The 13,730-nt window shown below is 39.0% G+C and overlaps 1 protein-coding gene and 1 long non-coding RNA gene across 12 annotated transcripts in view; one reads left to right on the top strand and one right to left on the bottom strand.

Moving 5' to 3' along the window:
* LOC137172560 (calcium-activated potassium channel subunit alpha-1a-like) overlaps positions 1 to 13,730 on the bottom strand; it is a 97,594-nt gene that overhangs the window by 18,047 nt on the left and 65,817 nt on the right. For 3 of the 7 annotated variants that reach the window (XM_067577067.1, XM_067577068.1, XM_067577069.1), the window contains 6 exons: positions 11,814 to 11,846; positions 9,787 to 10,122; positions 8,321 to 8,414; positions 2,399 to 2,522; positions 1,809 to 2,033; positions 893 to 1,085 (listed from right to left, as the gene is read on the bottom strand). In XM_067577067.1, coding sequence (XP_067433168.1) covers positions 893 to 1,085; positions 1,809 to 2,033; positions 2,399 to 2,522; positions 8,321 to 8,414; positions 9,787 to 10,122; positions 11,814 to 11,846 — 1,005 coding nt within the window. The remainder of the gene's footprint in view (positions 1 to 892; positions 1,086 to 1,808; positions 2,034 to 2,398; positions 2,523 to 8,320; positions 8,415 to 9,786; positions 10,123 to 11,813; positions 11,847 to 13,730) is intronic. The other 4 variants (XM_067577070.1, XM_067577071.1, XM_067577072.1 and 1 more) reach the window with 2 other exon arrangements.
* The window catches only part of LOC137172565 (uncharacterized), a 225,102-nt gene that overhangs the window by 169,132 nt on the left and 42,240 nt on the right, over positions 1 to 13,730 (top strand). For 2 of the 5 annotated variants that reach the window (XR_010925009.1, XR_010925005.1), the window contains exons 6-7: positions 8,385 to 8,514; positions 12,820 to 13,269. This is a non-coding gene — a long non-coding RNA (uncharacterized lncRNA). Of the gene's footprint in view, positions 1 to 8,384; positions 8,515 to 9,850; positions 9,935 to 12,819; positions 13,270 to 13,730 lie in introns of those variants that run through there. The other 3 variants (XR_010925007.1, XR_010925006.1, XR_010925008.1) reach the window with 2 other exon arrangements.

Genomic DNA, 13,730 nt, shown 5'->3' with positions numbered 1-13,730 from the left:
CAGAGGCTACAAACAGGCATATCAGCAGAACTAATACACTGAGGCTATTTCATCCATTCCCAGCCATTGGTAAAGCATAAAGTTGCTGAGTGTGATGTTACCGTATTCTTGACAAGGTCCAATATTAGTCTATATATAATAGATGTGACACACTGCTCATTTTGTTTCCCTTAGATTGTGTGTGCATGAAGACGGAAACCTTTTACACACACACACGCACACAAACACACACACACACACACGCGCGCACACACGCACAGAGCATGTACAGTATGGAGCCATGAAATAGAAAATAAGTGACGCAAGATTGAATTCAAATTGACTTGACATTCCTCAGACTGACAAGTAAGCACATTAAATCACTGATGCTGTATGTATTATACATAGGCCATGTTTTGACATCCATCACTTACTGCTGACTAAGGCAAATGCGAGGTCATACATGTATTAGAGGAATAATGAAATTGGCAGGGTTTTTTTTTCTCTCCTCAGGTCAAAAGGTTCCTAAAAGCATTTCTCTCAAAGCCAAAGAATGACCATTATTGAAGGCCATCTGAAGCCAACCCAGTGTTTCAGTTGCTTTTTTGAGCGCTATAACATGCAATATTCATAAATAATACACTCATATGATTTATATAAACTAGTTCCATGTTTTGAAAAATGGAAAATGTGTAAGCCAGGTGAGGGTTTTGTGCCAGTGCTGTGCTTGTTGCCACCAATTAGGTTTGTGAAGAAACCAGTTGCTACAGTAACCGGAGGAATAGTCAGTAGGGTTTACTGTCAAATGCAATGACACCAGGTCAGCCAGGCAGCACCCAGTGAGGGATATTCTCTGTGCCAGCGCCCTGTCCCTTCTAGGCGGTGCAGTGAACTATGATAGGGCACTCCTTACCTTGGGAATTAGCCTGCAAGACCCCGATGCTGTCGTCAAACTGCATGGATTTGATGTTGAGTGACGCCAAGATGCATTCTTTGTCCTGCAGTGATGCATCGTCAATATTGTTCTGATTGGCTGACAGAATGACACACATGTCGCAGAGGTTGATGTTGACAGCCCTCAGATCTGCCCGACTCAATGGTGTGCCCTTTGAGATGGAAGTGAAGGAGAGAATTTGTTATCTCACCTACATGAGACAAGAGGTAACTGAAAATGTGGCAACTTATAAATGGCAGTTATCATCCTTGAGCCTTATGACAACCCTGTCTCCTACCAAAATGTTTATACACTAATAATTTCATGTTCACTGGCAGTATTTTTCCAATACAGGACATGTGGTGTTCTTATATTGCACAGAAGTCATAGGAAGAAATTTGAGGTGAATGGTTGGGTGTACAAAGGACAGGACTTTCACAAACTTTCCTGCAAGTACCACTTGTTGTTAGGCTTCTAAAACACTTGATTATGGTTAGGAAAAGATCAATCTCTTGGTTAAATTATGAAAAAGTCAATGCTGAGTTGAAGCATTAGATAGGAAACACTGACTTTTTCAATAGCAAGATGACAATTTTCCCCAAACCGTCAACAAGTACTTTGAGTTGCCTTCACATAACCAAAAACATTCATCAAGCTTTAGTTGCCAGGATTAGGTATTATAGGAAAAACAAATGAAATACTGTATGTTGACTGTGAACAATTTGCAGATACATTCGGTGAAAACATTTAACATTGGCAGTAGAAACATTTCCTGCTTTAACTAAAGATATTGCTGATGCAAATTAGCTGGATGATAGCATAGTTTTTTAGGAGACAGGGTTGTTTATTTGGTTAAACCTGTTACAGTGAAAATATTTGAAATGTGCTCACTCACAGGCAGAATGGAGACTTTTGGAAAATTGTGAAGAGTCTCCCACTCGCGTTTCAGATACTCAAGGGAGCCGACAAACACGATATGCTTCAGCTCATGGTAGTGAAAGTTGCTCGCTCTCAGGGGCATGACAAAGTTTCGCAGACCGATCAACGCTGACTTCACATCTCCAAATATGCACACAACCACATGACCGCTCAGAACAGTCATCGCTGCCTCGCTCCGGGTCTGAGAGGGAAAGAAGAAAGATTTTAAAAAAATGATGTTTGTGACAGGAATTTGGCATGAATTGGCTTTTCTAGCAAATGTTAGTGCTTTCTCCTCTCTCAGCTGCCTACTCACGCAGTAAAATATATCATGCAGTTCATGACTGCAATAGACTATGAAAGTAATTTGAAAAATGGCATATGTATTAGTACAAGAAATGTTCTATGTACAGTGCCCCCATATAGCAAATGACATGTCAAACACCTCATTACAGAGTGTTTAAGTGCCCTGTCAACCTCTGATGGCGCTTTGTGACATGACACATCTGTCACCGCAGAGAGTGTCAGGGACAAATGACGTGTGCCGAGCGAAGGAGCAGAACCCACCAAGATGACCTTCTCGATGTCTTTGGACGGGCACCAGTGAAACATCCCTGTGGAGTCGTATTTCTTTACGTTCTCGTCCATGCTCTCGATCTGCTCATTCCCTGGGATGAGGAGCGGGTCATGTCTAATCAAACAGAAAGACAAGAGGGAGGGAATGAAAGAATATGATAAGACACCGAATTAAATTAACTGAACTAGTAAAGCATAATTATTATGATAAAACTAAGAATATAATTCACAGGCAGACATAAATAATAATATTAAAGTGCAAAAATGAGATATAGTACAATTAAATAAAAAAATAAAAAATAAACAAAACAGAAGACATGTAAATGCTAGAAATAGAAAACTAGGGATAATGTTAATAAATTATGAGTTATGCGCTCATCCAAGGTGAACATGAAGCAGAAGACTGTATATTATTACTGCATAGTAGTTATATCTTAAAATACTATAAAATACTAAAAAATACTCCTATACTTTATACCTACAGTATACAAAAAAATCTTCAAACACTTAAATCAATAGACCATAAGGATATACAAACACATCACTTCACCAAAACCCCTTCAAAAAGTTGCCTTCCTTTTTCCCCCTCTTTGCTCATTCCTGTCAGAGGCCATCTGCAAAAATGCCAACAAAACTGCCATGTCATCAAACAGAGTGACATTAGCGGCAGCAGCCAGGCGGAAGGAGATGGCAGCAACACAGCACTGAATGGCATGAGCACGGAGATGCAATTACGCCCCCTTACTGCATACAGCTTTTGACGTAGTGTGCGGCGTGGTAAAAGCTTTAACATACCAGACTTTGAATATTTCAGCAATTTGCCCAATCATATTTGCTTTCCAAAGTGAAGGTTATTAATGTTTAAACAGAGCATCAGAACTACATAAACTAATTTCACTGAGCACAGCGGTGACCTTAAGCCTGCCCAGCACTGACCACTAAAGTGGTCTCCGAACATGAGAACCTGCGGTTTTTCCTCTTATTTGAACTAAAGTATATATATACATTTAATCTAATGACACCAAAAACAATTATTTGACTTCCAAACCCTTCACCTCTTCTCCTTCCCCCCTCGAAATTACAATTAAATAAATTACATACAATTGAATAAATAGATTAAATTGCAAAGACATACATAAAAAACAAAAGGCATTTAAATTAAACATAAATCAAAAAGTGTAAAATCATGTCCAGTATCACAGAAAATAATAGAATTGAATAAAAACAGAAATAATGCATCTTAAGTTGATATCCAACCTCAGTTGCTAGGATTTTGTCTAAAGTCACTCCAGTGCTCATCCAAGAGAGAACATTTTAATTTGGGATCAAACATTGTTTGTTCAAAGGCTCTAGAGTATATGATGCTATTTCTTTGAGCAATACATGACATTTTTTTAAATTTTTAATTTAAATTTAAATTTACTCCACTTCAAACACAAAAATGTAGTTCTGATCATTCTTACAGTATTAAGGTTCCTGCAGATCTGTTGTAACCAACGTGACACATTTCCCACTCATACATTTTCTAAAACACTTATTGCTGTTCAAGGGCTGTAGCCAATCCTGCATGCATTAGGAGAGAGGTACTGTAGGGTGTACCCTGAACAAGGACCTGAACAACAGAAAAAACACTTCACGCTCAAATTTACACCATATTATCAAGAATATTTATCTGATGTGGATCTATATTACAGATCCCTGTGGCAAATGTATACAAAATTACATTTAAATAATAAAACTGATGTTCAGTGAATTAAACCGTTCCACTGGTATGTATTACATTAGACAAAAATTAATTAAATGTGCTTGGAGTTATATATTTGAATAAAATAATGTATAATGATAGCAATATGATCAAATCATCATGATATGATTCCACTGAAAGTTAACAATATGGAATTACTGCCAAGTTTCCGAGTCACCTACCCTGCATGTCTTTGGACTGCGGGAAGAAACCCACACAGAAGAAAGGGGGAGCATACAAACTCGACAAAGAGAAGCCCTAAAATGAAAACCTCAACCCTAACCATCAGCTACAGTGGTAACCACGGAGGCCGTGTGCCATCCAACACAATTCTCTTTGCACTAAATCGACTTTGTTGGATTCAGATCAGAGTTGAAGATGTTATCTTGTGAAACCCAGACAAAAGCCTTCTGTTTCTGTCCAAAACCTTTTAAAGACTTCAAGTCTTCTCCCGTTAAGAAGAGCATCTCTTTAATCCATGTGAGTACTTAAAAAGAATGCTACCTTAAGTAACATGTTAAGTATGCATGAAAGTGTCAGCTGAAACTACCATCCCTGAGGCTGCAAGAGACTGAAGCCAAAAAAGCTCGCCTTTGGGCTGATATACCCCGAAGGCAAGTCCTGTATGTCCTTTCAAGAATGGAAGTAGTTGGAGAAGGTAATGTCTTTTCTGCCAGTTTCTACCTCTCAGAATCACATCTGTCAAAGCAATGTTAATTTGAAAGGACACAGTGTGTGCACAGTAAAGTCTGTGGGTGGAAGTATGTAGATATTATCCTTTCAACGAAACACGACAACATTAATGTACAATGTAGAGGCTGGAGTAAACATCATCTACAGTTTCTTTATAGAAATATTACTGTAAAACTCAAAACACATTGACACCTTAAACTCCATGTCATTTCTGTGTAGGGCTGCAGCTAATTAATATTTTCATTATCAATTATTTTAACAATTCATTTTATTACTGTTAATTGTCAATAAAGTGTCAGACAGTAATGAAAACGGCCATTACAATTTCCAGAGCTCATGGTATTGTCACCACATTTCTTGTTTTTGTCTGACATGTACAACATATTAAATTTAGAATGATATAAAACAGAGCAGAGCAGGAAATCGGTGATGATTTGTTGCTTTATTCTGTTTCTGAAGCTCCAAAAACATCAAATCAAAAACAGAAAATAAAGGTAAACATGGGTATAGACTCAAATGAAAAATGTGTCTTATTCTGAGACATTCTGTGTTGAAACAATTGTTTCACACAAAAAAATGCCTGTAATCAATTTTCTTGTTGAGGCCTGGATATACTGTTGCATCAAGTTTCAAAATCCAAAAAAGTCTTTTTGGAAAAGTGCACCATACCCACCTCTTTCCAAACCCTCAATTCTTAATAAACAGTCATTGCAGATCTTTTAAGCATATTTTTGCTTGATCAATGTTGGATAATTTCCTGTATATCAAGTAATGTATTGATTCAGACTATTTCTATTACAATCATACATTATCTCCCACAACTCTCATTGTACTCTGATCAATCATCAACTTCTGCTAAAGTCTGGAATCTGTAATCTTGTCTTAATAAGAGTGAAAGCATTTAGAGGTTTTACACCACAGCTAAATATTTCATCAGAAGTCGAATGTTTCACCACTCAGTGGAGCCGCTGTCACTTCAGTTTGTCCTTGTGGAGATGACTGGTGAGGCAAAGCTCTGCCAGGATAGCTATCGCTCACTGTCAGCCATGACGGCCTGTCACTATCCTGCACTGCCAATTGCCTCAGCAGTGCTGTAGCAGACATGACGTGTATGTCACGGCACGATCCGATGTGACCAAACACGTTGTGACATCTCACAATTAGATGTGTCTTATGACCCATCAAGGAGCCTGTGGAAATGGTGTTAATTTCAGTGAGGTCGTCATTGCTAAGTTCCAGACAGGACGTGTTAGTTTGCTGATACATCTGGAAACAGGAGACAGGTCCGCTTCCACAGCTGATCACTTTCTTCTTTTGTGTGCTCCGTTTCATTACACAGAGCAGAGGCGTCTGTGAGTGTCATTTCCGTAAGCGCACTCCTAAACATTCAAAATGATCAGCAGCATAATTCACTACTTAAGTCGTAGGATGACACATTTGACAAGACTTCACACGTCATGACCGCAAAACATAAGGCCAGGTGTCTTCTAGAGGAGTGTAATGACAGCTGAGAGAGACATAAAGTAGAAACTAGACATGCATATTATGTAGATTTTCTATTTCAGCATCACTGCAGTGGCTTACTGTAATACTGCAATTCAGATACGAGCACCGAGGGCAGGCGAAGTCTTTGAAAATCCTCCCCATCATGCAAACTGACAAAGGCTTGCTCTTCAAAACCCACAGCCAATCTGTTGATCATTACTTATTTACGAAGGCCTTGAGGCCGCAGGTCCTGTAAAAACACATTTGATATAGTATACACCCAGATGTTTTTTTCTCCGCATGTTGCAATGAAGTATCCCTTAGGCTACCGCAGCGAATCCCTCTCTAGGCAGCAGACACACTGTATGAAATAACACATCAACCTGTATCGTACAGTGCATTAACATGGCAAATAGATGGGCTGGTTTGGTGGGTTGATATTTAGCTGATGGCTATTGCCTTAGAAAAGCCTGGTTTTGTTACCCAAGAGTCTGGAAATCACCCGGAGCGATTCAACTTTGGCACCACTTTGAACCAAATCAAACAAGGGCAGACGCCCACCTGAAAAAACAGAGGCTATAGATCAAAGGAAAATGCTAAATTATGCCTATAAACATGCCTTTTAGATATAATACTGAGTCATTCTTATGACCACTGTACTATATTGTTGATCTGTATTGTACCTCATAGTATTAAAATATACAGACATTTGTGGATTTAATTTCTAAATGTCAAATGAATAGCAGCAGTATTGGCAATGGGAACATAAAGTCATCTGTCAGTTTTAATTAAATTACATATGTGCAATTCCACTTTGTATACGTCAAGCTGCAGGACTTCCCTGTTGCCTGCCTTCCTTATACCATGGCACTTAATGACAATGACTATTACTATTATCATCCCTGTAATGGCCTCATGTTGAATAACAGTGTTATCTCTAGTCAAAATCAATAAGTGCTGATTTAATTTTACGGGACAAGATAAAAGCAAGGTAGCATTTGAATTCGCCTTTCATTGTGAGGATACATATCATCTGTGGCCTTACGTGCTGAAAAGAGCTCACAGGGATCTGACAATAGATGAATAGCCTTGGGCTATCTATCCTTTAGAGCCTCTCTGACTGGCTGGTGCTGTCATTAGTGCCATGCCTGTTTAAGAGCTATAGTCAGTGGGTGTCACTTGAAACCTTGTGGCATAGAGCGCTTCTGCAAGTCTGAGATGTTTTTCAAGAAAACAGGAGAGCAGATGTTTAAGATGTTGTTTTTAGAGTCTGAGTGATACTGGATTTTTAGGGCTGATACCAAAATTTTTAAAATCCAAAAAAGATACTGTATTTCAGTCGATATTTGCTTTTTAATATAACCAGAAAGACTTTTTTTTTTTTTTTAAAGGATCCCTAAAGCTGTTGTAATCAGTATCTTGCTATTAACACTGGATTAAATGACTTGTAGTGGTACATAGTGATGAACCCAAAGTTTACCCAAATTACCACTCGGCATGCAAGTTCCCCTCAGCTCAATGGAGCATTTTAGCCTCTTTCAACTAATTGTTTTGGTTTTACAGCCCACAACTGAACTATTTTGGTCCAATCTCACCACTTTTGTCAGCTTTGTTTCCAGCTGCAGGCTGCTGTTTTCAGAGGGAAAATGCTACCTGCCCAGTACCAAACAGTAGACAAACAAAGTTAGCTACTAGCTGGTGAACATAGCATTTAGCAGATAAAAAGCAGGTATCTCCCTTATGGGTTGATGGAGACCAAAACAGGGCTAAATTTAAACAGGGCTTTGTTTAAATTTGGTTATTAAAGAATTTTGACCAAGCTGTACTGTATGGTTACATTATCTATGATAAGTAAAACTCTGCCATGCTGATATATCTCTCGGGTTTTAATATACTGTATAAGCATTTTGAAGACAAACAAAAATCAACGTATACAACCTAAACACACAGTCAGACGCAGCAGATACCATATGTCATCAGTGAAGTCCTACCTCATTATCTTCGGTGAGGAGTTTGGAGAGTTTCTCATGCCTCCATTGCGTTGCTTTTTTTTAGGCGAAAGCGCCGACTGTTGGTCCTCTTCAACTGCAACAAGAAGCAACAATATGAGGGAACGAACTTATCAGAAGACACGCAAAAATCCACACATCAGTGACAGCAAAAGAACGCCACACCACAATTTGAGGTCAGTGAATTCAAAGAGATAATACGGTTAAAGAGACAGAGTGGAAAGTGAAGTTGGGTGAAAACGATGGAATGGACAGGACACTTTAACTAGTGAGCAACAGAAAACAGTCCAGTGTTTGCATGATGACGACAGGATACATTAGCACATCATTTGCATGATTGTGTATGAAGATACAAACATGCAATAGTGCCATCATCAACCATCATGCCAATTGTTTTAGTTGCTTAAGCTACATTTTATAACTCAGATTATGTTGCACCGCAAATACTTAAAACCTTCATTAGGCTGCTTTAATTTTCCATCCCTTGTTAGTACAAATTTCCTCAACGCTCTACAAACTCAGACTTGGATAGCTTCTCTGTTGGCCATGCTAATCACTCACATTCTCATTTAATTAAGGTAATAACCTATAAACATCAAGCATTCAACATTATAAATAAGGCTCTCGTGCCAATACTGAATCCAGTCTGGATTGCTGGTCTTTCTTCATCTTGTGTGTGACGCCCTTGGCTCATATAATTAGGTTGGTCCTCTTGCCAGAGTGATTTATGTACAGCTGAGATGGCCCTTGGACATTGTCTTTATCACTACACAAAACTGCATTGAGCTCTTCAAAGGGAACAAATTACAAGTTTTACCCTCGAGTAAAGTAATCAGACAAATATTTTCACAAGCTGATATCACAGTGAAGGAAAACAACTCTACTCCGTGGCAGTCGCTGGTAAAATAAGCACAAGCAGCCACAAAAGTGCTTGCGCAAATCACATTTTAACATAGTTCGCCGTAGTTTGTAATGGGAATAGCTGGTTACAAGTCATGGAAAATACACTTGAGTCTTTTAAATGACTGTTTAAGCTGTCAGCAGGGTTTTTTTTTGTTTTTTAAACAAAGAAACTAAAAGAGCTTTCATTAAAATTCATAAAGGCTCACTGATCATGCTCCTCTGCAGATGAACACACAATTTCAAACACTGCTAACATGTCTGAGTGTGACACCATAATGGAAAATGTTGAAGTACGGGGGGCTTCCAGTGGAGAGAGATGCTCCAACACACTGGCCCTTCACATCTTGCTTGGCCTGTTCAATATTTAATGTTTCACAGCTGACAGCTGCACACACTGGGTCATTAGTAAGGAATGCTACACATGCAACCACTCCAGCCTGGCAAGCACATGCTTTGGTTGTGCTGTTGTTGAGTACAGGCCTGCCAAACATGACGAGGGGAGGGGGTCGGGGGTTGGGGGGGTGGGGGGGTAGGGTGGCCCTTACAGTGCCTGTGACTGAGAGTGGCGTTATTGGAGTGACTGGGATGGTATCTGTATTTCACCGGCAGACTACGTGCTCGGTGGAGCCGGCTGGCCTCTTCTGCCACCCCTGGTAGCCGGCCCACCTGGCCCAGGTCCCTGGAGCCCATAAAGCTCAGTCTCAGAGCGGAGGGCTCAGCGGGGGGCAGCAGGCTTCCCTTGCGGTTGTTTACCAACGGGACCGACACAGCAGTGACTCCGCTGCGGGGGCCCCTACAGACCATGCTGGCTGAGTTGTGGTTCAGTTTAGCTGACTTGTATTGATAAGTTGATGACTGGATTAGGGGCCCATCATTTACTGCTAAATAAAGAAGAGTCAAAATCAGCAGCTGTACAATGCACGTTAATGGATTCTTCACTTGTTTTTTAGAGGGTCAGTTCAGCCAAATCACAAAAAAAATAATTTTTGGCTCAGGTTCCAGGTTTCTACCTCCACCTCAATACAATGTATACCAGGTGAGGGGAATTTTGTTTGTTCTGCTTAAATTGTTAAAAAAAAATTCCATTTGAAAAACAGCAATTTGTCTTACCTTTAACTCTGGATAATCCAACAACCTTGCTGTGAACAGTTTTTATTGGATCTACTTTCTTCTAAAGAAATACTCCCTATTTAAACTGTTTTCATAATATTTCATTACATTGTCACAGTTGTGTCAACTACTTTTGCAGGGCTTTAAATCATCAGAACCAAAATTCCATTCACCTCTATTGTATTGGGACAGCTGCTGAAATCTCAGAGACAGACATGTCAAAACATTGGAGAGGAATAAACAAACTATCTGGACAGCTAGATACCACAAGGGATAAGTACTTTTTTTTTGTGATTTGAGTGAACTAACCTTTAATTCTTTACATTAGCACCAAGATAGGATTTGATTTAAACTGACTTCAATAAGACCTGCAGTGTGTATGTTAATAAAACATCTTGTGACTCTTATCATAATTAAAGCATATTCACTGGTTTTTGGGGGTAATTCTTTCTGGCACAAGAATGCTAATAACTGAATAATTAAATAACCTCATTTTTATTAAACACCACTTAACCACTTGGTATAGCCACCAATGAAATGTTGGATTTGACATTTACTTTGATATTTATAATACGCATGAATTAATAAATATGCTTTCAGGTGTTCCAGCTATTGTTATGCCATAAGAACAAGGAGGTGACAATGTGAATTAACAACCACTAGCTGCTGTATGCAGTTTATGCCCGATGAGAGCGGAATGAATTCAGTATCCATTTGAGTGTTTGAAATGTGAAAGCGTACAGTTCCACTGGTGTTATAATGGGGGTAAAACTGTTGAAGATAAAATAGTGACAATAATGAGGCAGAGAAAAAGTGTTTTCCTTAGTCTCAAAAATGGCTAGGAGCTAAAACTGGAGAATAGAGATGATTATTTCAACAGTCAGCTGTCTAGCAGATTATCCTCCCTGCTCTAGACCTCCACTATTCATCTGCCCCATGTCAAACATGCACAGCACTTCTCCAGGACAACACATTGTGGCATATTTGCTGCCTATCACAGATCCTGTTAAAGTGGATGGCCCACAAGGTTCACACTCCTCTGCTGGCTGGGTGAGAACTGAAGAGAAAATTATACTAACTCTCAAGTGTTACAGTATTTTTGATGCCGCTTGTCTATTCTCTAAAAATAACTCTCCATAAAAAATCCTTGCATTAAATTTACCTTAAATGTTTTAATGTTGTGTATTCAAATCTACACTGGATTAATTCATCCACATTCACAGTGAAGCAGCAGCACCATCTACTGCTGAGCTGCAATTGATACCTAACACAAACCACACATTTTCCTAATGCGTTGCATATAAAATATAATGATGGATGATGATAGACTGGACAGAGCGATGAAGACTGAAACAGTGAAATACAGAGGGTTAAAGACAGAACAAGTGGTGATAGCTAAGAATGCACAAGTGGAATGGGTTAGAAACAAATGACAAAAGAGAGAATGGAAATCAAAACTTACTTGATTTGATATATCCATTATAGCTATTTTTAGCTGAGAAAAATGCAGAGACAGATGAGAGGTTACAGGGAAGAACAGGTTGCAATGAAAGCAAATTATAAATGACATTTGAAAACTGAAGGCTGAGGGGTTTCTCTTTAAGGCACATATAAAAAAAAAAAGGTGTGCCTTGAAGACAACATGGACAAAGCAATGAGAAAACAAAACACAGGTCAGTTAAAAATGTTATTTTCAGTGATTTGGTCAGTAAGTTTAAATTGTGAAACATAGTCAAATGTTTGTAGGTAGTCACCTGCTGAATATAAACACATTTGATACTTTAAAGTAAGCGTTTATTTGGTGATTTGCAGGTAAAAGATGGCTGGGTTCAAACTGGGCAAAATTTGGTTAAAAATTTTAAGGGTTTAGTGTTTCAAGGTTTATGGCTGCAACTAACAATCATTTTCATTATCAATTATTCTGCTAACTATTTTCTTAATTAATAGTTTAGTCTATAATATGTAAGAAATGAAAAATGCCTTCAATGTCTTCATATAGCTTTACTGTCACATTGGGAAATCATCACAATTAAGAAGCTAAAACTAAGATATGTTTGATATTTTCGCCTAAAAACATAAGCAATTAATCAGTTAGTTGGTGATTCTGTTGATTGACTAATCAATTAATCAATTAATTGTTTAAGCTCTATCAAGGTGACATATAACTATTATTTTAACAGCATTAAATGAATGTTTCAGTGTGAAGTAGGCTCTTATTACAATACACATTGAAATATAACCATTAAAATGTAACCTTGACCTCTAAAAATGTCAACCACATTTTCCCGGTTTTCACCTACATGTCTTGATGTCTTTTGACATGAAAATCACCGGTGCTTACTGGGTAGACCTGCAACATTTAGTAAGGATGTATGCATGTAACCAGACTTGCATTATGTAACAATATGTATTATTGTTCTAAAGTCTATATAGTATTGTCTTTATTTTTTTCTCCTCTTCCCCAAAAGCTTGTTTCTCCTTCCTCTACACTGCCTAAGACAACCTGCACGGATACATGGAACTTTTTGGAGCCGTGAGTCCCACACATGCTCATTAGTACCTTATTTCAACCCCTTGCTTACAATAAAGGTCATGCATTGAGCTTAAGGCAGGACAGTGACAGCAATGTTCAAACAGGGACCTTGCTGGTCCTGGCATCTGTCGCCTGCAATCGGAGGGCGCGAGCAGAGTCACAGGACTAACAGGCTAGCATCTGTCCCACAACGAGAGAAGAAGAAGGGGCGGGGGGCACTCGGCTGCCTGGTGGTTAGGAACTGTCAGGCTGAGTTTCATGACAACCGGTAGCACTCCAAAAATGAAAATGCAAACATAATTTCCATGTCAGGCCGTATAAGGCCTCACTCCGTGCGTCTCCCGCACTGTGTCGACAGCAACTCCGGAGCTCTGCTCGAGCTTAGCTAGCCAGGCGATGCTCAGAGCACACAACCCTGCAAGACATGTTGAGGGGTAGAAACGCCCAGGGATGTTCAGCTAAACACAGAATGGTCTTTGATCAAGAGACGTTCGCTAAAATTGTATGACAGTCTACAACATATTCCAGCAAATTGTATCAACGCTTTACAAACTCAGACACATTATTCGTGCCTTCTGCAATACATCAGTACAATTTAACATGCCCTCTGGCTTTAAAGGGGAATCACACTTGAATTGAGAATTCATATGCAGCTCTATTCGGTTCATGTCAATTCAAACAAGTCCGATATGATCCAGAACTGTCCTATTGTATTACTTACTGTATGTTCCTCTTATTGTACTGTTGTACTCTACTGTATTATTGTGCTATAAAAACTCTCAAAGCCAGAAACTACAATCCAGCAATGAATGGGACGCGGGTTTATGTATTGAACGTGATTTGGAG

This window comes from Thunnus thynnus, chromosome 20, assembly GCF_963924715.1.
Source record: "Thunnus thynnus chromosome 20, fThuThy2.1, whole genome shotgun sequence".
NCBI classification, from domain to species: Eukaryota; Metazoa; Chordata; class Actinopteri; order Scombriformes; family Scombridae; genus Thunnus; species Thunnus thynnus.
This window is presented reverse-complemented; position numbering and strand designations above follow the sequence as displayed.